This window comes from Quercus robur, chromosome 9, assembly GCF_932294415.1.
Source record: "Quercus robur chromosome 9, dhQueRobu3.1, whole genome shotgun sequence".
NCBI classification, from domain to species: Eukaryota; Viridiplantae; Streptophyta; class Magnoliopsida; order Fagales; family Fagaceae; genus Quercus; species Quercus robur.
This window is the reverse complement of record NC_065542.1, coordinates 17,661,026-17,684,807: the sequence shown is the minus strand read 5'-3', so window position 1 is coordinate 17,684,807 and position 23,782 is coordinate 17,661,026. Positions and strand designations below refer to the sequence as shown.

General features: G+C 37.2%; 1 protein-coding gene across 1 annotated transcript; it reads right to left on the bottom strand.

Moving 5' to 3' along the window:
* Positions 1–16,453: 16,453 nt before the first annotated feature.
* On the bottom strand, positions 16,454–20,446 carry LOC126699998 (purine permease 1-like). Its single transcript, XM_050397978.1, has 2 exons — positions 19,694–20,446; positions 16,454–17,318 (listed from the first exon to the last, which is right to left on the bottom strand). Exons 1-2 carry the CDS (start codon positions 20,375–20,377, stop codon positions 16,974–16,976), a joined length of 1,029 nt encoding a protein of 342 aa, XP_050253935.1. The 5' UTR covers positions 20,378–20,446; the 3' UTR covers positions 16,454–16,973.
* Between the last annotated feature and the right edge of the window lie 3,336 nt (positions 20,447–23,782).

Below are 23,782 nucleotides of genomic sequence, written 5' to 3'. Positions count from 1 at the left end.
GAATTATTTTAGTATCATCTATATTTTATTAGTGAAATTTCCTTCTCATTATCACTTGCAAATTTTTAGTATCCTCCCTTGTGTGTTTTAGTGTTTATTTTTCTCTTAGATTTTCTTTGTTCTATCATTTGTTTATGAGAATATCTCTCAACCCCATGATAGTTTTTTTCAACCGATTTCGTAGTTTTTTCCAATCGATTTTGTATGGGAGTGCTTTTAGAATCCCTTTCACATGTATAACAGTTGTAATTAACAAAATGGTCCTCTCAAGGCATTGAATAGGCTATCCCATGAAATTTTTATTGTCTTTCTTTTGCATACAAAATCCAGCAGAGAGTTAATGTTTGCCTTATTTATATGTACAAGTGTACAACACATCAGTTTTTTTAGAGTAAACGGCAGGTGTACAACACATCATTAATATCGATAACAATGTAACAAATTGTTCTTGTCTTTCTCTATATATTGCATTTGTACTATCCTAGGCATGCACAGCTGTGCAGCTAAAGTTGATGTTTTTTTTTCATAGAAACTAGTGGCACAGCGCAATCCACGATTTTTTTTTTTATGAACGCGCCATCCACGATTTTGATACTAGTGATACAATAAAAGTTCGCAATATCAAAAAGTTTGCAATATTTTGATATGATGTTACTCTCTAAGTATACTCGGAGAAAATCCAGCAGAGAGTTAATGTTTGCCTTATTTATATGGGGTCCGGCTCCTCTCCCATTAGAAACCCTCCCGTTCTCCATTTTTTGTATAGATGAAGGACCCATGACAATTAAATGATCTAATGGTTGAAAAAAAGCCACTTCAAGCTATCCTATTTCTTTCAATCTCCTATTCTTCGCCTCTCCCTTCTCTCTGCAACAACCCATTCTCTCCTTGGTTTTTTTTTTTTAAGTGGCACAACAATGAGTGGGTATATAGGAAGGCTTCCGGCGGGATCTCGGTGGCAGCACGATACTTCGTGGAGTGGCTTGACTGGATTGAGGGTAATTGTTCACTTTATCTGGGTTTCTCTGCCGAAGATGGCTTAAATAGTGATTCTGGGTTGAGGGATGCGTAACCTGTTTTTGTGATTTCTGATGTGAGTAATTTCTTTGTGGTGTCAATGGTAACAGAAAGGTATGGCAATGGTTATGAAGATGGGATTACGATAGAGAAGTAATTTTTCTGTTTTTGTTTTGTATTTGTTTGTGGGTTTCTGATGGGTAGTAGTGTTAAGAATATGAATCCTAGTAAATCACCATTTGTTGAAGCTATTGAAGATAAAATTAGAGAAAAAGATAAAGTTGCACATAACATCAGATAACTAGAGTTTATCCCTTTTTGTTGTATTCTTTTTGTTAGAAATACTGGAAGATTGTATTGTATTGCGTAATAAGAGAATATACATCAGAGCCTTATATAGGAGGCGTAAGTGTGCGGTACAAGTAAAGTGTTGTACAAGTAAGGTAATTGGGCCTAAAGCCCATAATATAATATAATATACATTAACAGCCCCCCTCAAACTCAAGGTGGATGTGAGACCAACTTGAGGTTGTCAACTAAATCACGAGTGCGTCTCTTAGGAAGTGACTTGGTGAAGATATCTGCAAGTTGATCTTTGGAGGAGACGGAGAAGAGCTTAAGAGCACCATGGACAAGATGATAACGGATAAAATGACAATCAATCTCGATGTGTTTAGTCCGTTCATGAAAGACATCATTGTGAGCAATATGAATGGCACTCTGGTTGTCACAATAAAGAGGAGTAGCAGAGGAGGTGGACACACCCAAATCCTTAAGAAGCCATCGTAGCCAAAGGAGCTCAGATGTGGTATCAGCAAGGGCACGATATTCTGCTTCAGTACTAGAGCGGGCCACAAAAGTTTGTTTCTTACTTCGCCAAGAAATCAAAGAAGAACCAAGGAGAAAGCAATAACCTGTAGTGGACCTGCGATCAGTGGGATCCCCTGCCCAATCAGCATCAGAAAATGCACGAAGTACAAGAGGAGACTGAGCTGAGTAGAAAAGGCCATGGAAGAGAGTGCCCTTCAGATATCGAAGAATGCGCAGAACAGCAGCATAGTGAGTAGATCGTGGAGCAGACAGATACTGGCTCACCTGATGAACAGCATAGGAGATGTCTGGACGAGTAACTGTGAGATAAACTAGGCTGCCAACCAATCGTCTGTAAAGAGAAGGATTAGACAATGGTTTCCCCCCCGAGGGTGTCAAATGCGCATTAAGTTCAACCGGAGTGTCAACAGTCTTGCTGTCAGTGAGTCCAGCTCGAGATAAAAGGTCAGAAGCATACTTGGCTTGAGTAATATAAAGACCATCTGTGGAATGAGTAATTTCAAGACCCAAGAAATAACTGAGATGTCCAAGATCTTTCATCTCAAATTGCTGACTGAGAAAATCCTTGAGGTCTTGAATGCCACTGAGGTCATCACCAGTTATGATCATATCATCCACATATAGAAGAAGCAAAATGGTGCCTTTATCAGTACGACGAAGAAATAAGGCAGAATCATACGGACTGGCAGTGTAACCCAAGCGAAAGATAGTGGAGCTGAACTTGGCAAACCAAGCTCGTGGAGCTTGTTTAAGACCATAAAGTGCACGTCGAAGATGACAAACCTTGTTTGAGTCAACAGAGAGACCAGGAGGAGGTTGCATATAGACTGCTTCACTCAAATCCCCATTAAGGAAAGCATTTTTAACATCCATCTGAAAAAGATCCCATTTACTAGCAGCAGCAACAGCTAAGAGGGCACGAACAGATGAGATACGAGCAACTGGAGCAAAAGTCTCTTCATAATCAATCCCATACTCCTGTGTAAAACCTTTTGCAACAAGACGAGCCTTGTAGCGCTCAATGGACCCATCAGAGCGAGTCTTGATCTTATAGATCCACTTACAACCAACCACAGACTGTCCAGGAGGGAGAGTAACCAGATCCCAGGTATGGTTTTTGGTTAATGCATCAAGTTCCTCTTTCATTGCAATCTGCCATAAAGGGTCAGTGGAGGCCTCACGATAGGTTTGAGGCTCGTGAAGTGTAGCAAGGGCAGTGTAACAATGATAGTCAAGTAAATGTGTAGGAATGGATCTTACCCGGGTTGAGTGGCGATGTGGAATGTCTTGTGGAGGATCTTCAGGCGGAGCAGGAGCAGGGGACCCAGGCTCAAGGTGGGGTAGCTCGTCATCAACCTGTTCATCTTCAACCTGTCTAGGAGAAGCATCAAAAATATCTGGAGAGAAGTCCAAAGAAGGATCAAAAGTATTTGTAGAAGGAACAAGAGACTCGTCTGGAAAGATTTCTAAAACAGAGGAGTTAGTCAAGGAAGAACGAAAGTGAGAGAGCTCAACAAAAAATCGGTGTTCCCAAAAGACAACATTACGAGAAACACGAAGACGATGAGAGACAGGATCATAACACCTATACCCCTTTTGAGTTTCGCCATAACCAAGGAAACAACAAAGTCTAGATCGAGGCTCAAGTTTGTTATGCTCATGAGGCTGAAGAAGAACGAAACAAGCAGATCCAAAGGATCGAAGGTGATGATAATCAGGAGGTAACCCAAAGAGACACTCATACGGAGTCTGATTATGGATGACAGCACTTGGAATGCGATTAATCGCATGAACAGCATTAAGAGCAGCTTTACCCCAAAATGGGGCAGGAACTTTGGCAGAAAGAAGAAGAGCACGAACAGTGTCAAGAATATGACGAAGTTTTCTTTCGGCTCGACCATTTTGCTGAGAGGTACCTGGACAAGTTAGATGATGCACAGTGCCATAGGAATGTAACAAAGCTTGAAAAGCATATTGAGTATATTCAAGAGCATTATCAGAACGAAAAGTTTTGATACGTTTGGAGAATTGGGTTTCAACCATTTTGGCAAAGTTGCTGTATATTGGTAAAATTTCAGAACGAGATTTCATAGGAAATATCCAACTATAACGAGAATAATCATCAATAAAGACAACAAAATATCGAGATCCACCAATACTAGCAACAGAAGAAGGTCCCCAAACATCAGAATGAATTAACTCAAAAATACTATTAGAAATGGATTCACTGTTATTAAAAGGCAAAGCTGGTTGTTTTCCTAACTGACATGAAGTACAATCAAAATTGTCTTTGGACACAGAACCCAACAGACCCCTAGAAGCTAACTGTTGTACCCGAGAAGATGATGCATGACCAAGACGAGAATGCCAAAGTGCAAGAGATGGTAAGGAAGAAACTGCAGCAGCTGCAGCAGCAACAGAAACAGGAGCAACAGGTGGAAGATGAAGATTGTCCACGGGAAACATACGCCCAACTCTAGGGCCGGTCCCAAGCTCTTGTCCCGTCCTCGGATCCTGCACAATACACCCAGAATAGTCAAAAATAAGGCGATAACCTAATTCAGCTAATTGTCCCACAGAGCACAAATTATAGGATAGGTCAGGTACATGGAAGACTCCAGGAACAGAAAGGTTAGAGGTTGAAACAAAACCTAAACTATTTCCATGCATGGTGGAACCATCAGCTATATGAATATTTAGAGGATGTGGTGCAGGGTCAAGTTTGGAGAATAAGGATGAGTGAGGTGTCATGTGATTGCAGCAGGCAGAATCAAAAAGCCAAGTTTGAGACTTACCGGGTAGAACAGATAGGGCAGTGGAAAGAGATGCATTACCAGCCATACGAACAGCCTGAGCTATGATTTCCTGTAGTTCAGTGGGGGAGAGGTTGATAGTGGATCCAGAAGACTGGGACTCAGCTGAGGTGGAAGCCATTGGCGGAGTAGGCTCAGTATTAGCAACAGCAGCAGTAGATTTGTTGCGACGGAAACAAGTCTCAATGGTGTGGCCAGAACGCTTGCAATAGTTGCAGACTTTTTTGTTGGACTGCTTGCGACGATTGTGAGAGCCAGACGAATCACTTGATTGCTGAGGTTGCTCTATGAGTGGAGTAGATGGAGTAATAGCCAAAACATTGAGCTTATTCTGGGCTTGAAGGGTTGCAAGACGAGCTTCTTCTCTAACTAACTCATTTACAGCAGTATCAAGAGAGGGAGCAGGACTGCGATTTAGAAGCTGACCTCGAATGGGCTCAAAGTCCTTGTGAAGTGACATCAGGAATTCATAGAGGCGAAATTCATCTCTGATGGAAGCATATTGCTGAGCATCCTTTGAGCATGCCCAAGTTGGATCAGAAAGGTCAATTTGGTCCCAAATGTATCGAAGCTGATCATAATAGTCATTGATGGATTGCCCTGGTTCTTGCCTGAGTTGATGCAATTCAACCACTAACTAATATTTCATGGATCCATGAGTAGTGGAGTACCTTCTGGCCAACATATCCCATGCAGATTTTGCATCATCAAAGCTGCCCAACAGATTGGAAATAGAGGGAATGGAAGTGTTTCGAATCCATGTGAGGATCATGTGGTTATGACTATCCCATTCAATCATGCGACCAAGAAAAACAGCATCTTCTTCACTTGCTCCCTTGACAGGAATAGTCATTGCACCAGTACAATAATGCCAGAGCATGCGTCCCTTAAGAAAACTGCGCATAGCTTGAGACCAAGATAAGTAATTTTTATTCCCCTCCAATACAGTATTGATGGGGCGAGGAACAAAATTATCCTTTTTATCCATTTAGAGACACAATATGCAAAAACAGACAGCAAAAATGAAATCTACGCGAACAACTGGGTAAGGAGAACCTGGACTGAAAATTTCAACCCTGGAAAGTCAACGGTCAACGGTCAACGGCCAGTCAAAGTCAACGGTCAGCCTGAAGTCAACGGTCAAATCCAGATTCAGAAGGTGACGTCAGCGGATGACGCAAGCAGTGACGTCAGCAAGCTGTTGGGGCTGACGTCAGCGATGACGTCAGCGAGACTGTTGAGGCGCGTGGAGCGCGTGGCACGCGTGGCGGCGCGTGGAGGCGCGTGGCGGCGCGTGAAAAGAAGCTGTGGCGCGTGGTGGCGCGTGATCGGCGGAACAGCAACTTTGAGAGGCGCGTGGGGGCGCGTGCAGTCTCCGATGGCGACGAGGCTTCCACGAGTGTGTAGATCGGCGCTGGACGATCTCAGTGGTACCTTCAAAATCGTAATCGGAGCAATAATTGCAGCGGAGCAGTGGTCTGTTCAGTGTGAAACTCCTTAACGACGGCGGCTGCAGGTCCGGAACCCAAGACGACGGCTGGATGACGTCGGAAGTTCAACGGCGAGAAGCTGCGGCGGCAGTGTGATGGCGGAAGCGTTGTTAAAAAGAAAGCCACACTAATGAAGACAAGACTGCTAAGAAAAGGTCAGAGCAGTGGCTCTGATACCATGTTAGAAATACTGGAAGATTGTATTGTATTGCGTAATAAGAGAATATACATCAGAGCCTTATATAGGAGGCGTAAGTGTGCGGTACAAGTAAAGTGTTGTACAAGTAAGGTAATTGGGCCTAAAGCCCATAATATAATATAATATACATTAACACTTTTTATTTTTCAAATGCTTGTAATTATCCTTATAAATGAAATCCATATGGAAGCCTGGAGATTGATTTGGCTACTAGCTTTCTTTACACTCTGTTTTTCAAACTAGAAGATCGAACACTATGGCAGGGAATGATTTTATTTTATTTTTTTTAGAACCCAATTTACTACTACTTGGGTATTTTTGCTCCTTAGGATGCAAAATGGTGAAAAGATTAAAGATTTCATTATTCATATTCATATTTTGACAGTAAAAGTTAGCCAAATGGGCTGAATTTCTGTAAAATTTTCTGGCTGTGATTATAACAAGTCTTAAGTTTTTTAAAGTGGTATTAAACCTTTATACCTGCATTCTTATAGTAAAAAAAGGTTCTTTTTGTTGAATCCTTTGAAAAGCTCAAGTTCATAAGTGATGAAGTTTGAAACGATGATGAGTTTGTAAGAAAACAAGGAGAGAATGGGTCCAGCGGTGGTGATGTTTCAGAGAGTAGAGGAAGGCGAAGGGTAGAAGATTGCAGAAATAAAGATAGTTTGAGTTGGCTTATTTTGAACCATTAGATCATTTAATTACCACGTGTCCTTTATCTATACAAAAAAGGGAGAGAACGGGATGGTTTCTAACGGGAGAGGAGCCTAACCCATATGAGAAATGCTATGTCTACAACATTTCTACAACATTTTTACAACAAATCCTAAGTGGCAAGTTGTTACTGGTTGTTTTTGTTGGGGCAAAAAAGTAATCTTAGTGTTAGTTTTAAATTTGAACCAATAACAACTAACCACCCATGATTTGTTGTAAAAATATTGTAAAAATGTTGTAGACGTAGCATCTCTCAACCCATTTATATGTACAAGTGTACAACACATCGTTTTTTTTAGAGTAAACGGCAGGTGTACAACACATCATTATTAATATCGATAACAATGCAACAAAATGTTCTTGTCTTTCTCCATATATTGCATTTGTACTATCCTAGGCATGCACAGCTGTGCAGCTAAAGTTGATGTTTTTTTTTTCATAGAAACTAGTGGCACAGTGCCATCCACGATTTTTTTTTTTTGGATGAACGCGCCATCCACGATTTTGATACTGGTGATACAATAAAAGTTTGCAATATTTTGATGTCCTTTCTCATTCAAACTCTTTTCAAAATCGTGGATGGATTATTCTCGTGGGGGCATCTCATCATAGATATCCTTTCTCATTCAAACTCTTTTCAAAGTATTTCTTTCGCTCATGTAGGTTGGCAAGACAATGCAATAGCGCATGCTTTAGCCCAACGAGCGAGATCCTCTCTTTCTTCTCAAATCTGGTTGGAGTGTGTTCCAACGGATATCATGTCTTTTGTGTTGGATGATTTTCCAAACTCTTGATTTTAATATAACAAGTAGTTTCTTCTCAAAAAAAAAAAAAGTTTTGAAGAATAGGTTGAGGATCGTATACAAGACTAATTTTTTTTTTAAAAAAAAAATTAAAAAGGTTGTTTTTATCCTGGAGATAGCCACCTTGATCATCTCTCAACCGATTGAGATTAAGCTACCAATAGCCAGCTTGATCGACTCTCAATTGATCGAGATGCATAAGGCCAAAATTATGCCGAGGCCTACAAGTCGACAATTGTTTAGGAATTCATGCCCTACTACTTATTGTATATAAGAAACCATTAAAGTCAGATCAAAAATAGTTTTTAGAGAACTATATTTGTCCATCTAGGATTTTGTAACCAAGTTATCATTCACATCAAAATTAGAGAAAATGTAAAGATTTAGATTAGCGATTAAGCTGAAGCTATTTAAATTGAGAGAAATGTTGACAAATGCCTTAAGGGAATTGGTAAATGAACTATTTTTGGAAATATTTTTTTATGGAAAATGATAAAATAATTAATGTTGTTAACAATTTTTTATATTTCTCATAAAATTATGTTAAAACTTTCTTAATATAGTTTATTAACAATTATCGTAAAAATACTCGTTAACATGACCCTTTAATTGATATAGATTTTTCTTCTTAAAAAAAAGCTAAAGCTATTTCAATCAATGTAGACGTGTTGCTATGAGAAGATTCTACGCAGTCATTAAGGTCACGAGTTGTTTGTTCATGTGAATATAGTCTGAAATAGAAGATTCTACAACTGGATTGGAGCTATGTTTGGTTACATTAGTAAGTCTATACGTGAGGTGGCATTAGAATTAGGACTAATTCTTTTGTAAACACTTCACATTTTACTAGTGATTTTGTTTTCTTAAGCATTCACAATGGGAATGGTAAATGCCATATGTTACCTCTATTTAGCATTGTCTCTCAAAAACCTCCACCATCCGAAATTGTAAAAACTTAGAATTGTAAAAAAATTTACAATTCTACTACAGTGCCATCCTACTTTTATGATGGCACTGTACCAACTTGTATCCTATTTATATTATATTTTATATGCCTCCTTCTTTGAGTTCCCTCTCCGTGTCCATCTTCTCTCTAGAACCAGAAAATGCTCCAAGCTTGTCTCTTCAGTCTTCTCTCTCTGTATCCATGGTAGATTATTTTCAGGCGTGGGCATGGGTCTTGCGGCTTGGATTTAGCGATGTGGGCATGGGTTTCTGATCGGAGGCTTGGGGTTGCTGATCAACGTGTGGAGATCGGCAAGTCGGCATGGTGGGTTTCTTCAATATTTTTTATTTTTTATTTTTTTTCTCTTGGTGGTTTTTATGGTGGCCGTTTCTTGTGATTGTGGTTGTTGGTGGTGGTTTTTGGCAATTTTTTGTGTTGCTTTTCCTCTTGGTGTTTGTTTCTTGTGGTTGTTGTTGGTGGTGAGTTTGGTTATGGTGGTGGATGCTGGTTGGTGGCGTGGTGGTGGCAAGGTGACAGATTTCATGTGGTTGTTCTTGCTATGGTTTTTAGGTTGGGTGGTGGTGGCAATTGGCATGGATTAATGGTGGGTTTTTCTTCAATTTTTTGTTTTGGGATTGTTGTTGTGATTTGCTAGGGTGGTTGGTGGTGTAGCAATGATTTATGTCTGTGTTGTGGGTGATTGTTGCTGGGCAGAGGATGGGTAAGTGATTGTTGTTGGGTGGAGGAGGTGGTTCGGGTTTGGGTTTGTTCACGGTGGAAAGAGAGAGACAGGGGAGGAAGGAAGAGAGAATAAATTAGAGAGAGGAGATTATTTTTTTGGTTATATATTTTAGTGGATAATATATATTATTTTAATAAGTAGAATAGGAAAATAAAAATTGGGATTTTGGGTGACTTGTAAAATGGTATGGTATAATTGATAAAGTAGCTTTTTGAGATTGTAATATAGGATAGGATACAATTTCCCATTGTGAATGCTCTAAGAGCATTCCCATTGGCAATTGTAAATGGGAAATGTAGGGGAAATTTAGCATCAAGGCACAAAAAGAACCCAGCAGCCGAAATTGTAAAATCTGAGAATTGCAAATTTTTTTGCAATTGTGCTATAATGCCATCCTAAATGTAGGATGGCACTGTAGCACAATTGTAAAAATTATAATATATTTTAATCCCTTTTACTCTTTCTCTCTCCTCTATGTCAAACTCTTTATTTCTTAACTTTCTCTTTCCTTATCTCAGATTCTCAGTAGTTCATCTCCCTTTCTCTCTATGACTTCTCTTGTCTCTCACTCTCTCTCTTTGTGCTGGTGGTTGGGCCTCCACACCAGTAAAAAGCAAAGGCAGTCCAACAAAGAGGTGAAGTAATGGTATCTTTCTTCCAATTACGAACGACATGCTTCACTTGCTCCCTCCTTGTGTCCACTAGCACTCTTGTCTAGAGCGAAGAGAAGGCGAAAAAGCGTCACTGAAGTGGGTTGGGATCCGGGTCGTGAGTCGGATCTGGTGGCGATTGCAGCTTGGGCCATGAGTCAATTCTGGTGGGTTAGGTGATAGGACCTTGGGTGCTGGTTATTTGATGGTGGGTTTGGAATTCTAGGTTCTTCTAGGTTCATTGTTTTTTTTTTTTTTTTTTTTTTTTTTTGATCGATGCCTAAAGGAAGAGGTGGGTATAGCTGAATTGGGTACGAGTTTGATATGGATGGTGGCTGAATTTTATCTCTGCTACTTCTTTCTTTGTGATTATGGCTGAATTGGCATTAAAGAGAAAAAAAAAAATCAAGGCTTTTTTCAAGTTGCAGGCGTGTATTGGTGGGTGGTTCTTCTGGGTTTGGGTTGGTGGTGGGTGGATGAGAAAGAGGGAAAAACAGAGAGACGGAGAACAGAGATGAATAGAGAAGAGAGAGAGATTTTTTATATTATTTTATTGTGTAATTTATATTATTTTAATATGTTGTATGAAAAAATAAAAGTTGGGATATTGGGTTTGTTATAAAATTGTATGGTATAATTGATAAAATAGCTTTTTGAGATGGTAAAATAGGGTGGGATGGCATTTTCCATTGTGAATGCTCAACATTGATAATAAACTCTCATAGTACTTTTTTCTATTAGGATTTTCACTTCATAAACATATTGCTTGTATCCTTTTATTTTCCACATTGTTCTTTTGCATATTGTTTACATGGCTTGATTAATTGAAACTAAACGTTATACACATAATTTGTTAGTAAATTGATTTGGCTTGAAATTGACAATTGGGGTCTAAATTTCCCAAAATCAATTCAAGTGCCTTAATTTTAGTCATTGTTTTTAAAATCATCGAATTCAATATTTGAATAAATTTTTTGAATAGTAATATCTTATCAATTTCAATCTTTGGTACACTTTTTATTTTTGGTAAACTAGGAATATATTAACACAAAAACTAAGTGGTGTCCACCACAATATTACACAAACGGTCCTGGGTCAAGCCCATCTTGTCATAATGCAATAGGTTCAAAATAAAAACAGGGGAAGACTTAAAGACAATAAAATCCTCCTCCATGGTGGTGCCAAACTTTGCAAGGGTGTCTACACACCGATTGGCCTCTCTAAAGCATTGTTTCAGCCGGATCTGATGGATGTTCTTCATAAGGTTCCTACAGTCATCAATAAGAGAAGAAAACTCCCCATTAGTATGGACATCTTGGGATAACAATGATATCGTAACCGAGGCATCAACCTCAACTTCCACCGCTTGGAGGGATAAATGATAGCATCTAGCTAATCCATCGCGGATGGCCCACAGTCTAGCAACTAAGCTCAACGTAATGCCAATGGCCCTTGCAAAACACGAGATCCTATTGCCATGATAGTCGCGCAAAAGGCCCCCACACCCTGCTATTCCCGGACTTCCTTTCACCGAATCGTCCATGTTCAACTTCACCCAACTCTCCGGAGGTTTATCCAAAATAATAGCAACAACAGATCTACTCCTAGGCTCAACATGGTCAATAACACAAAACCAGAACTCATGAACCTGTGCCTCAACAAGTTTGTATAAATTTTGATGGGATTCGGAGGGCTAGAACATCACCTTATTCCTACTGAGCCATAACTGCCAAATGCCAAAAATGAAGAAATAAGCCCAGGAGTAACTTCTCCCCTTTGCGAGCACTTTACAGCAATCATTTACTTTAATCCATTCCATCACTTCTAATCCAAAAGTGTGGATCATCTTATCAGGCCGATTGGCCTCAACCCAAAAAGCCTGTGTTGCCTTACACTCCCTTAAAACATGACTTATGGTTTCAAGCTGATCATGACAAATATCACAGGTTAGAGAAATTTGGATGCCTCTCTAAGCTAGTATCGACTTAACTGGAATGCTATTATGATAGCATTTCCAAAGAAACATTTGGATTTTGGGCATAGTTTTTAGCTTCCATAACTAGGCACCCTTAAAGCACTCGTCTCCTGTGTTAGCTTCACAGGCAATAAGGTAAGCCCCTTTGGGATCAAAATCCCCTCTCGAGCTAGCAATCCATGACAAGTGGTCCTCACTAGTTGAGGCAGTCCTTATTGGTGTAGCTTTGATGGATTGGCTGAGAAAAGGCGGGAGTGAGAAGGATAGCTTATGTATTTCCCACATGCCATTGTTGTAGATATCACAAACCCGTAAAACTGCCTCATCCTTTTGCAGTGGCCCCTCAATGCATTCTCGAACAGTACCTAAGTCCAACCATTTATCATCCTAAAAGGACCGTTGACTATTATTTCCAAGAGACCATTTCGAACCCACTTCACATACCATAGCACTGTGAATAATTGCCTTCCATGATCTTGACTTAGGAGCCTTACTTGAGATTGTCCTTCTTTTGTATTTGAACTTTAGTACTTTAGACCAGAGCTCCCCACTCTCTTCCCTTATTCTCCAACAGAGCTTAGTTGCCAAGGTTGTGTTTCTTTCCCTTGCGGCATGCAAACCCAACCCCCCTCTATTTTTTGGCTTAGTCACTTTAGGCCAACCAACCATATGAAGCTTTTTCTTCTCGTCCGTGGACCCCCATAAGATATTCTTGCATTCCTTATCCAAATTTGTAAGGATTCGACTTGGCAGTAAACACCCTTGTGTAGTGTATGAGGGAATGGCCGAGAGCACAGCTTTAGTTAGCGTTAATCTACCAGCCATGGACAACATCTTAGCTTTCCATCCCTGAAGCTTATTATGGATTCTTTCCAAAACAAAGTCAAAGTCCCGAGAGGAAGAGTTTTTGTGTTGAATGGGGAAATCGAGGTATTTTCCCAAGTTGGGTGTCGATCTAAAGCCCAGAATATTGCATAAAGAATCCCGGGTCTACTAATCAACATTGGGCGAAAAGAAAACTTGCAACTTGTCCATACTCGTTTTCTGCCCTGATAGCTCACAAAAGGTATCTAAAGTGTCTCGAATACTCTGAAAATTCTTCATATCTTCTTTGGCAAAAAGAATAAGGTCGTTTGCAAAAAATAGATGCGAAAATGAGGGTCCACTTTAGGAAGATTTAAGTGGTTCCCAAAGATTTGAAGCACACTGGTCAGCGATTAGAAACCCCAACATCTCCATGCATAGGATGAATAAATAGGAAGAAAGAGGGTCACCCTGTCTGATTTCTCTTGAGGGAAGGAAAGGATCAATTTTTCCTCCATTAAAAAGAATTGAGATGGAAGAGCCCGAAATGCAACTTATAATAAGCTTCACTGTGTCCTGGGGAAAGATATTGAGAGTAAGCACATCCCAGGTAAAATGCCACTCAAGTTTGTCATAAGCCTTCTCAAGATCAATTTTTATTGCCATATATCCTTGCTTACCCTTCTTCATGCTCATAGTGTGAATGAGTTCTTACATGATGATCATATTATCAAGCCCTCTCCTGCTCGGGACAAAGGCAGTCTGTAACGGGGAGACCAGCTTATCCAAGAGAGGTCTAAGTCTTTGTACTATGATTTTTGTCACAATCTTGTAAATAGTATTACAAAGGCTAGTTGGTTTGAAAAGGCCAAGGTAGTCAGCTCCTGAGCACTTAGGTAAGAGAGTGATCAAGGTTTGGTTAAGATGGCTCGGCATGACCCCAGTGCAGAAAATTTCACACTTCCCTCACCACCACATCCTTCACAACTTTCCAATTCCTCTGATAGAAACCTGCGTGCATTCCATCTGGACTAGGGGCCTTAAAAGGCTTCATGTTCCAAAGCCCCTCTTTCACCTCCTTTTCTGTGACTGGGTAGTTAATCATCTCACCTTCCTCATTTGACAGCTTGTTATGCCAGCTTATGATATCCTAGCTAGAAATGGGAGCACTTTCTTTGCATGTAGTGAACAAGGAAATGTAACCCTCCCTAATAATTGAAGCAATTATCTCCTCATTATGCATCAGATTACCCAAGCTATCCTTAAAGCAATATATCATGTTCCTTTTCCTCGGGATCAGCACTGACGTATGGAAGAAATTTGTATTTGTATCTCCCTGGATTAGCCAATTATACCTGGATTTAACTGACCAAAATTCCTCTTCCTGCTAATTTAATACCCAGTACTCTTCCCTCAACTCTCTCTCCAAAACTAAGAGGTGGGCATTTGGCCCATTGCCAAGGGCTTTCTTTGGTACACTTAGAACCATACGGTACCCTGGCTAATCATTTTAGGGTAGAAGGAAAAACTCGACATATGTCACATGATTTCATCATGTATCCCTAGAGGTAGATCATTGTCTTGTACGTTTGTATAGGAGGTCCAAGGGGTCTTTCATCCCATTGAAGGTCTTGAGCTATGGGAGTGAGCATAGATAAAATTCTAATTAAAGAAGCTAGTGATTTGGAGGAGAAAGAAACTTTTAGATGATTTTAATTAAATGTTATGTTAATGGGTGTCTTTATTAGGACTACGGTTGATAAACCATATTGAGAAAATTTTGACATTATTTTTATGAAAAATATAAAAAGTTAACAAAAATTAATTGTTTTGTCATTTTTCCATATAACGTTTCTATAAATAACTTATAAATCAATGTACTTAGGACATTTGTCAACATTTTTCTTTAATTAAATGTGGTTTGCGCCTAGGGAGCACATTGAATATTTTAAAAATGTTTTGGTAGCACCTGGACTCTGGTATTAAGCACCTTAGGGATGTTTTCCCAAAATGTGACTATATTGAAACAGTGAAATAAATTTGGTAATTAATTTTTATCTGATCTCACAGTAAATTGATTTATCTAATGCACATAATGAAAACAGCTCCCATTGAGTCATTGTCTTCTATAAGTTACGTCCATAAATTTTACTTATGTTGGAGTTGATGCAATAGTGCTATATAAAGCACGATACATGCACAAGAACAAGCACCACTAGCACCATCGATCCTTGATACTATATGAATATGGGTGCCTCGGGTGGTCCTCATAACAATATAGGCAGCAGTTTCATGGTATCACTTATTTTATTGCTCATTTTTTTGTCCCTCATCACAGAGTAGCTTCTCTCAGAGTAGCTTCTCTGATAAATTGAAGCGAGCCTGGAAGCTGGAACAGTTTTGCTCATCCTTATCCATTCACTAGTACACTTAAACTCACGTCTTATATGATGTTCTCTACGTTTAGCTTGTGTGTTGGATGAAGGAATTCGGAAAAATGGCCACCATTAAAACAGGCCAGTCGTTTAGCTTTGAATTTACGGAAAGATCCCCTGAAAGAAACAACATGATGTGTTTCTAATAGCAGCGCCATAAACAAATTTGGTTGGTTTTACCCATTATATTATGGAACTGGTCCCTGCGAGGACGTTACACCTAATTTTTGGTCCAAGAACAGAAATCATTGTAAGAGGGAAATTTATCCAAATTATGCTGTGGGTGCTCTCGGAACCAATCATAAATTTGAATACTTTCCGTACGCACCAATTGGGAATAAATGGTGGTTCATCGTCTATCCGGGTGGAAAGCCATCATAAATTCATAATTTGTTTGTTTCATATTAACATAATTTTTTTATGTTCAATAAAAATTTAAGATTGTTATATATTATGAATAAACTGGCTTGTAACATGTGCTTAGGTACAAAAAAACAAATTGATGAGATGACTATGGAGCAAAAAAAAATTATTGGGCAATATTAACTTCAATGGAGGGGCTAGTAGTACTGCTGCACCAACTTACCCAGCAATTGTCCAGAAAGCAGTAGTGGAGACCTCAATAAAAGCTAGAGACCTTGGTTTTAAAAGAAATTGATCCTTACTAATTGCAAAAGAATAGAACAAGTTTGCAATAAGAAAAGTCAACCAAAGTGGTAGAAACAATCCATGATGACAGACCTGCAACATCTAGCACAACTTGGTTTAACCAACCACACTATTTTAGACTTAGCTTCTTTGGCTATTAGAATGCCGATCCAGTATTACTGGGGTATCTCTAGTAGTTCTGTAATGATAATTTAACCTCTTCTTGTTAATGTTTTTCATGGTATCAAGAAAAAGAAGAAGAAGATTGAGTTGGACTTGGAGGATTGCAAAATTTCATAAAGGTGATATTTGAATAGGAAAAGTAGACACAATCCATAAAACTTTTACTATTTCTACTACGAATGAGTAGAGTAGACTGAGTAGTAGTATATAAGATAATATATCTTATTTATTTATGAGAGAAACCATGATAGAATGGTATCCTACATTCCTACCAAAGTTCATGGGCTCACACTTAAAAAAATGAAGAACAAGAATTTTGTTTCATCAAAATTGAGTAAACCAACATACTACATTTACAAACAAACAGCTTCACTGAAAACAAGACAACATGTAAAATAGTGCAAGCATTCATAGTGTATCTTAAATTAAAAACAGAGTATGACAATTTCCAAATACAGCACAAAGCTTTGAGATGCATTGTACATATTCTTCATCTTGATCCTATTAACCACTCTTGCTATCGCATGAATTTACATGTTAGATAAGCAAAGTAGGACATCACAAGTATCACCTTCGAAATTTTCCACATGCAAGTCAAATTTAGAGCTTTTTTCCTCGTGATATTATCGAATTCGAGTGAAGCGAAGCCATGCTTAAATACCTTCAAACTTTAAACATATCCTACTATATGTGAAAAATCAAGAAATACAACTACTTTTGTTATCATGGATTAGGAATATCTTGAGGTACTTGTGTCTCTATCAGAATTTGCTTCTTTTTCTTGTCATCTTTTATCTCACCATAAAAATATGAAACAAATCCCCACAGAGAAAGTGCAAGAGCAACTCCTTTTTCTGCTTGAAATTTTTCTTGGAAGAAAATAACTGCTAAGATCTCTGTCATTGGGAGTAGAACTGCAATTACAATTCCAGATAGCAAAGACGAAGCACAAAAGATGATTCCCACTGCTCCTATGAAGAAACACTGCCAAATAATTGCACTCCACACTATCACCACGTAGTACTTTGTTTCCCCGAGCTCAAATGCCCTCGCTTCTCTTGAAATTGCCTACAGAATAATAGAATTTACACTGCACGAAATATTCGTAGCTACAATATTATGGAATTAACTTGTTAAAATTTCACTTGGGTTGGATTTAAACATGTTGTGATATACCTTCACTGCTTCTTTACATAACATACAACCCACAGCTCTAGAAAATGTTTTATTAGGAGAATTTATTATGTTCACGTTTAGCTTAATTAGGAAATTGATCCAATTGAGCAGCTACCACTAGCCGCTTCCATACGCAACTATAGATCCATTTTTCATACATGATGCAACTTCGCAACCCTTCACATCAAACCGTCTTGCTCTTATAAAAGGTAATTTTTATACGTTCAATGATGAGTTTTTAAATATTACTAATAAAAGGTAATTTTTATACTTTCAATGATGAGTTTTTCAATATTACTAATAAATTTTTTTAATTACTTAATTCCATATATAAAATTTAAAATTTTATGGAATAAAAGTGACATTTGTTTACATAAATTAGGGAAAATTATACTTTACCCCCTAAGTTATACTCTTTTTTACACTTGCACATCTAAATTATGACAATGCACACTTTATCCCCCTAAACTATTTCCCAGGTAATACTTGTCCCCCCTAAACTATGTGCATTTTCATAGCATAAGAGAGGTAAGTGTAGAAGGATGTATAGTTTAGGAGGGTAAAATGTGTATTCTCATCATTTATGAGAGTAAGTGTAAAATGGTCATAAATTAGGGGTTAAAGTGTAATTTTTTCAATAATTTAAATAGGTTTGTATCAAAACTGGTCAACCCAATAATGATCTGAGTTATTTTAGGTTGTAGGAAATACAAAAAATACAAAATTAACCCATTTTTTAATCAATTTGCATCGAGCCAAACCACTATGAGATAAATTTATTAGACTAAACATTAAATAGCAAAAAAAAAAAAAAAAAAAAATCATGTCATGTTTATATTGGTGGATTAAGCTAAATATTTTCACCCTTTACGAAGAAATTTGAATATGAAATGATTTTTTTTCCCTTTTTTCAATGGTGACAATCAATTGATCACACATATCAAGAACAACACTATCATAATAAAACTCACAATTTTGCAACAATTTGTCCAAAAGGGAAATTGTGAGTGATGGGGTGGTAAACTAACCACTTTTATTCAACTACGTACAACTCACCATATAGACAAGTTATAATAAAAATTACAGGTTTTATGGGCAAAATTTAAGTACAATACTTAGATAATGTTCTTTAAGTTTCTCTTTTAAAATTCAACCATATGACTGTATTTAACTAAAAATGCACTTTCTTCTCATAAGGAAAAAAAATTACATAACTGAATTTTAAAAATAGAGTTTAAAGATCAACACCTAAATTTTGTTTGGGCTTTATTTTGGCACAAGTATTATTCTACTTTAGACTTTCTAACCTTTGGGGGCGCTGAGGTGATTTCCATATTTGGGGAACTCATTGAATTGATGTGATATAAACATCCTCGACCCATCAAACACCCCTAAAGGACTTGTAAAACACATCATTTCAACAATGTTTTAATATTGGAAAAAGTCAAAAAGTAGTGATTGGAGTTTGTGTAGAATTTTTTTTTTTTTTAATGATTTTAGTCAGGGTATATATACGTAAAATTAATTTTTAATCATAGTAAATTGCAATATTATTGTCATTTAAAAAAATGATCTCTTTGAAGCCATGACAAGCGTATAAAACAAATTTTGTTAAAAAAAAGGTATTAGACAATTTCTGTTATTATTATTTAATTTATTTTTTCGATGAATATATATATATATATATACACACGTGAAATGACTACTTAATTATATATATATATATATATATATATATATATTGCTGAAGTGTGATGAATACTTTTTGAGAATCAAGTGTGATGAATACTTAATTATTATGCCAAAGAATGTTCTGACATAATCCAACGTTAAAAATATAGAAAATTAACTTCTCCTATACTTTAAGAAAAGAAGAAAAAAAACAAAACCCATTCTCAAAAATATATTGGTCAACGAAAATAATTAGGCTAGCGAAGAAAGAGAGAGGCCAAAGATGGACTGGCCGAGACACTAACATATACCAGAAGAATTTGAATTTCACAAGCCGTAAATTAAACTCATGGTTTATACTATTTAATAGATTTTCATATCAACTTTTTACTTAAAACGTAATATATTATAATACATCTAATAATATTTTTATAAAATTTAAATTAAATTCGATTTTCAGATAGATAGTAATATTGATTTGGTATGGTTATATTTAATTTTTAATATAAATTATCGGTTATTGTAAAACTTTAAACTAAATTTTAAACTATTAAAAAATGTAAATTCAATTATTTAACTATAATTATATCACATACCTGGAAGTCTTTGTTAATTAGCATCCCTATGGTGCAAAAAAGAGTTGCAAACAAACTCATCACCATCTGAATCTCCATCACCAATGAATAAGTGATGGCCTGTTTGGCCTTCTTGTAGGTCAATTCCACCAAGGGCAACACAAACCCATAGAGTGCTGAAGCACCTAGTGTCATGAAGAACCCAGCAAAGTACTCCTTATTAGATTCACCATTAGGACGATCATTGCTCGTATGTAAAGCCAAAACACCAGCTCCAATGGTGAGCAAAACCACTGCGTTGATGGAATAGGAAGTGAACTTTTGCTTCACTAAAAGGAAAGCAAAGGCAGCAGTGAAAGCAAGCTGTGAGGCAATGATTAAAGAAGAAGTTGAGACGGGAAGGCGAGCCACGCCATAGGCGTAAAGATAGTCATCAAGGCCTGTGAGGATTCCTATTACTGCGGAGGCAATGAACAAAGGTGGTCTCATGAAGAAAGGTTTGGTGCTTGTGCCTTGTTTGGCTCGGCGGTTTAAGTATGTGATTATGAGAGGGACGAGAATGATAGGCCAGCCACCAGTTTCAAGCCAACTTGAGAACCAAACTCTTTTTCCGCCATGGATGAAGTAAAGTCGCATTATTAGAGGGCCGCCACAATTGCCTATAGATAATAGGATGCAGCTTAGTATGAGAAGAACTTTGTTCATGGCGGGGTTTCCTTGAGCTTCCAGTTCTATGATTGTAGAACTCTCTTTCTCGTTCTCTGTGTCTGTGTTTCTCACTTTCTCTTATCTCTATCTATGATAACATATAATAAAGTAGGGGTGAAAAAGAAGACAAAAGAAAGGTCAAGAAAAAGATATTTATAGAGGAGGTATGAATGAATTTTAAAGGGCCTTTATATTTGAATATTTGAGTATTTATTTTTGGATCCGTTAGCATTTGTTAACGATTATTTTTTAAAAAAATTGATACGATTTTTATTGGAAAATATAAAAAGTTATAACAAAGTTTACATAAAAATTTTTTAAATTATTTATTAAACTAATGTCTTTAGGAAATTTGTTAACTTTTTTTTTTTTTTTAATTTTAATTTTGGACAAAACTTAGGTACAATTCTTAAGAGCTATTTCTTAGGTTTTCTTTTTAAAATTCTGTCATGTTGATTTTTTTTTTCATGAGTAATACTACAAACATAAATTATTTTATAATATTTTTAAAAATTGTTCATGTAATTTTAGTATTTTCCAAATAGTTATTGTAAGTAAAAATATGATATTAGTGATAGGCACATATTAGAATTAATAAGAATTTGCGCCACATCAACAGTTTGTAAAAATGTTGTAAAATAGTTTGTGTCTGTAGCATTACTCTTTTTCTCATAGGATGGAAGTGTATTTTTTAGTTAAGTAACTGTATAACTGAATTTTAAGAAGAGAACCTATGAAACAGCATCTAAAATACTGTAATTAAGTTTTGTCCTTTATTATTTATATATAGGGTTGTTTCAATGTGTGTGTTACCGACCCTTAATTCGACCACAATTTGAACAAGTTGGTTTGATTGAAAGTTGACAGTTTTTAGACCCCTTAAACAATTTATTAAACCTAGATAATTAGCCAAGTTGTTACTTAGTCCAATTAAACAAGTCTAGGTTATCACAATATAAAAGATCAAATCATGCAAAGCAGCGGAAAATAAATAACACAAGATATGATCACCCAGGAAACTAAACCGGTAAAAACCTGGGGAGGATTTGACTTAGCTATCCTCAAGGTAAACTTAAATCCACTATCTTAAAAGAATCGAAGTTCATACAATAAGACTTACAAGCCCCCACGCTCGACTTCTTATTGCTACCAACTAGTAGAACTTACTGACACGACCACGTGCAAGTTCCGAATCCACGGACTCCTTTTTTCTTGGATTCACCACCAGTTACAAGCACACCCGCTTGTGTTTTCTTTAAGTTTCAATAGCAGCAACTGAATTGATCATCAAGGCGTAGATAAATCTTCTCCTTGAAAATCCTAAGTTTGTGTAAAGGAAAGTTCCTCTAGATCTCACAAGAGATTTACACAAACCGCAAATATGAGCAACCCTAAAACGTGGCTAGGGTTTGCCTTTTATACTTAGGACAAATAAGAAACCCTAAAAACGTTTTAAAACAACTAGGGCTGAGTTAGACGAATCTACAGAAAACCATTCTGCCTGAGCTTCGATCAATCGAGTTTGTCTTTCGATCAATCGAGCCGGCTGAAAGACACAATGCTTCCTGCTTCAACTCGATTCCAACTTTACATAAAATCACAACTTTGAGCTAGACTTAAACACTTCTAAACACATTGTTTTGATCATGATTTGCCAACAATACACATTAGAGTTCTAAATACATAAAATCCTAAACTTTAGAACCTAACAAAAGTAACTATATATATATATATACACACACACACACACACACAGGTTTAGCTAAAAAAGAGTGACTATATATGAGGCAATAAATGCAGTGATACATCTAATTTCATAACATGTTAAAGTGATTTTTTTTTTTTTTTTTTTTTTTTTTTGTTGAGAAGATCACATGTTAAAGTGATTGATTAAAAACTCATCAACAAGTTCTGTTCACTATTTTTTATTTGGACCTATCCCTCCTTCTCTATTATTCATATTTGACAATTTCAATCTACTAACTTTCATATATATGATGTTAAAAACATATAGAACATATAATCTAATGGTGAGATTTTTAAAATATAAATTCAATAACAAATTATTGGATTGCGTAATATCGTTTAGAGTTACACCATTTGTAACTTGAATCTAGGCATGGCAATTTGGGCCCGACCCGTGGGTACCCGGTCCAGCCTGATCCTAATGAGTCGGATTTTACCCAGCCTGATAAAGAATAGGGTCAAGTATGAGTTTTAAAAAAAAAACCCGAATCAGGTCCAGGTTGGGTCCAAGTTTTATCAAAACCCGATTCGAACCCGAACTTGGACTCAACCCATTTATATATAAAACTACTTACATACCCTCTTATATATATATATATATATATATATATAGTTCTAAACCCTAATCTCCCTTACTCTTCCTCAGCTTCAGCTCCCTTACTCTTCTTCAGCTCACACAAACTTCCCTCAGTGCCTCACTTACTCTCAATCTCACACGGACGGTCTCACTCACTCTCAATCTCACTCCCTCTCAAGCATTGCCAACCTAAGTTCTCAGCCTCTCACCACCGGTCCAAGCGTTCACCACCACCGGTCAAGCTCTCACTCACCCTCAATCTTATCGACGGCCCAAGATCTCATCACCCCTGTTCTATACTTCTCTTCAATTTTTTTTTTTTTTTTGAAATTTTCGAAGACTGAAAATTTTCAATCTAAGTCTCTGAGATGTTTGTTTCAATTTTTCTGTTGGTGTTTTCTACATAAACTATGGATCTCAACCAAAGTATGTATCAATTCTAGTTATGCTAATTGTTAGTCTTGCCATTGGAATGAATATTCATTTTTGTTTTTATGCTTTTGTTAATGGTATCTTGGGTGATGAATCTTTATCGCTTAACCTGAAGAAGCAAGGGGAAAACCAATTTTTTTTTTCTTTTTTCTTTTTTAGTTGTAGATTTACTTGAAAATTTTCAAATACAAAAATTGGGCCCAAATTTGGCAAGGCCTAATGGAGCCCGCGGGGCCCGACGGAGCAAGTTTGGGCCCCGAAAAAAAATCCGTTTAATAAACGGGCCGGGTTTGAGCTACAGGTTTTGACCTGCAGGTTGGGTTCGGGTATGAAAAAACCCGGCCTGAACCCGACCTGTTGCCATTCCTACTCGAACCTAAGCCCTTATCGACGGCACAAGATCTCATCACCCCTGTTCTATACTTCTCTTCAATTTTTTTTTTTTTTTTTTTGAAATTTTCGGAGACTGAAAATTTTCAATCTAAGTCTCTGAGATGTTTGTTTCAATTTTTCTGTTGGTGTTTTCTACATAAACTATGGATCTCAACCAAAGTATGTATCAATTCTAGTTATGCTAATTGTTAGTCTTGCCATTGGAATGAATATTCATTTTTGTTTTTATGCTTTTGTTAATGGTATCTTGGGTG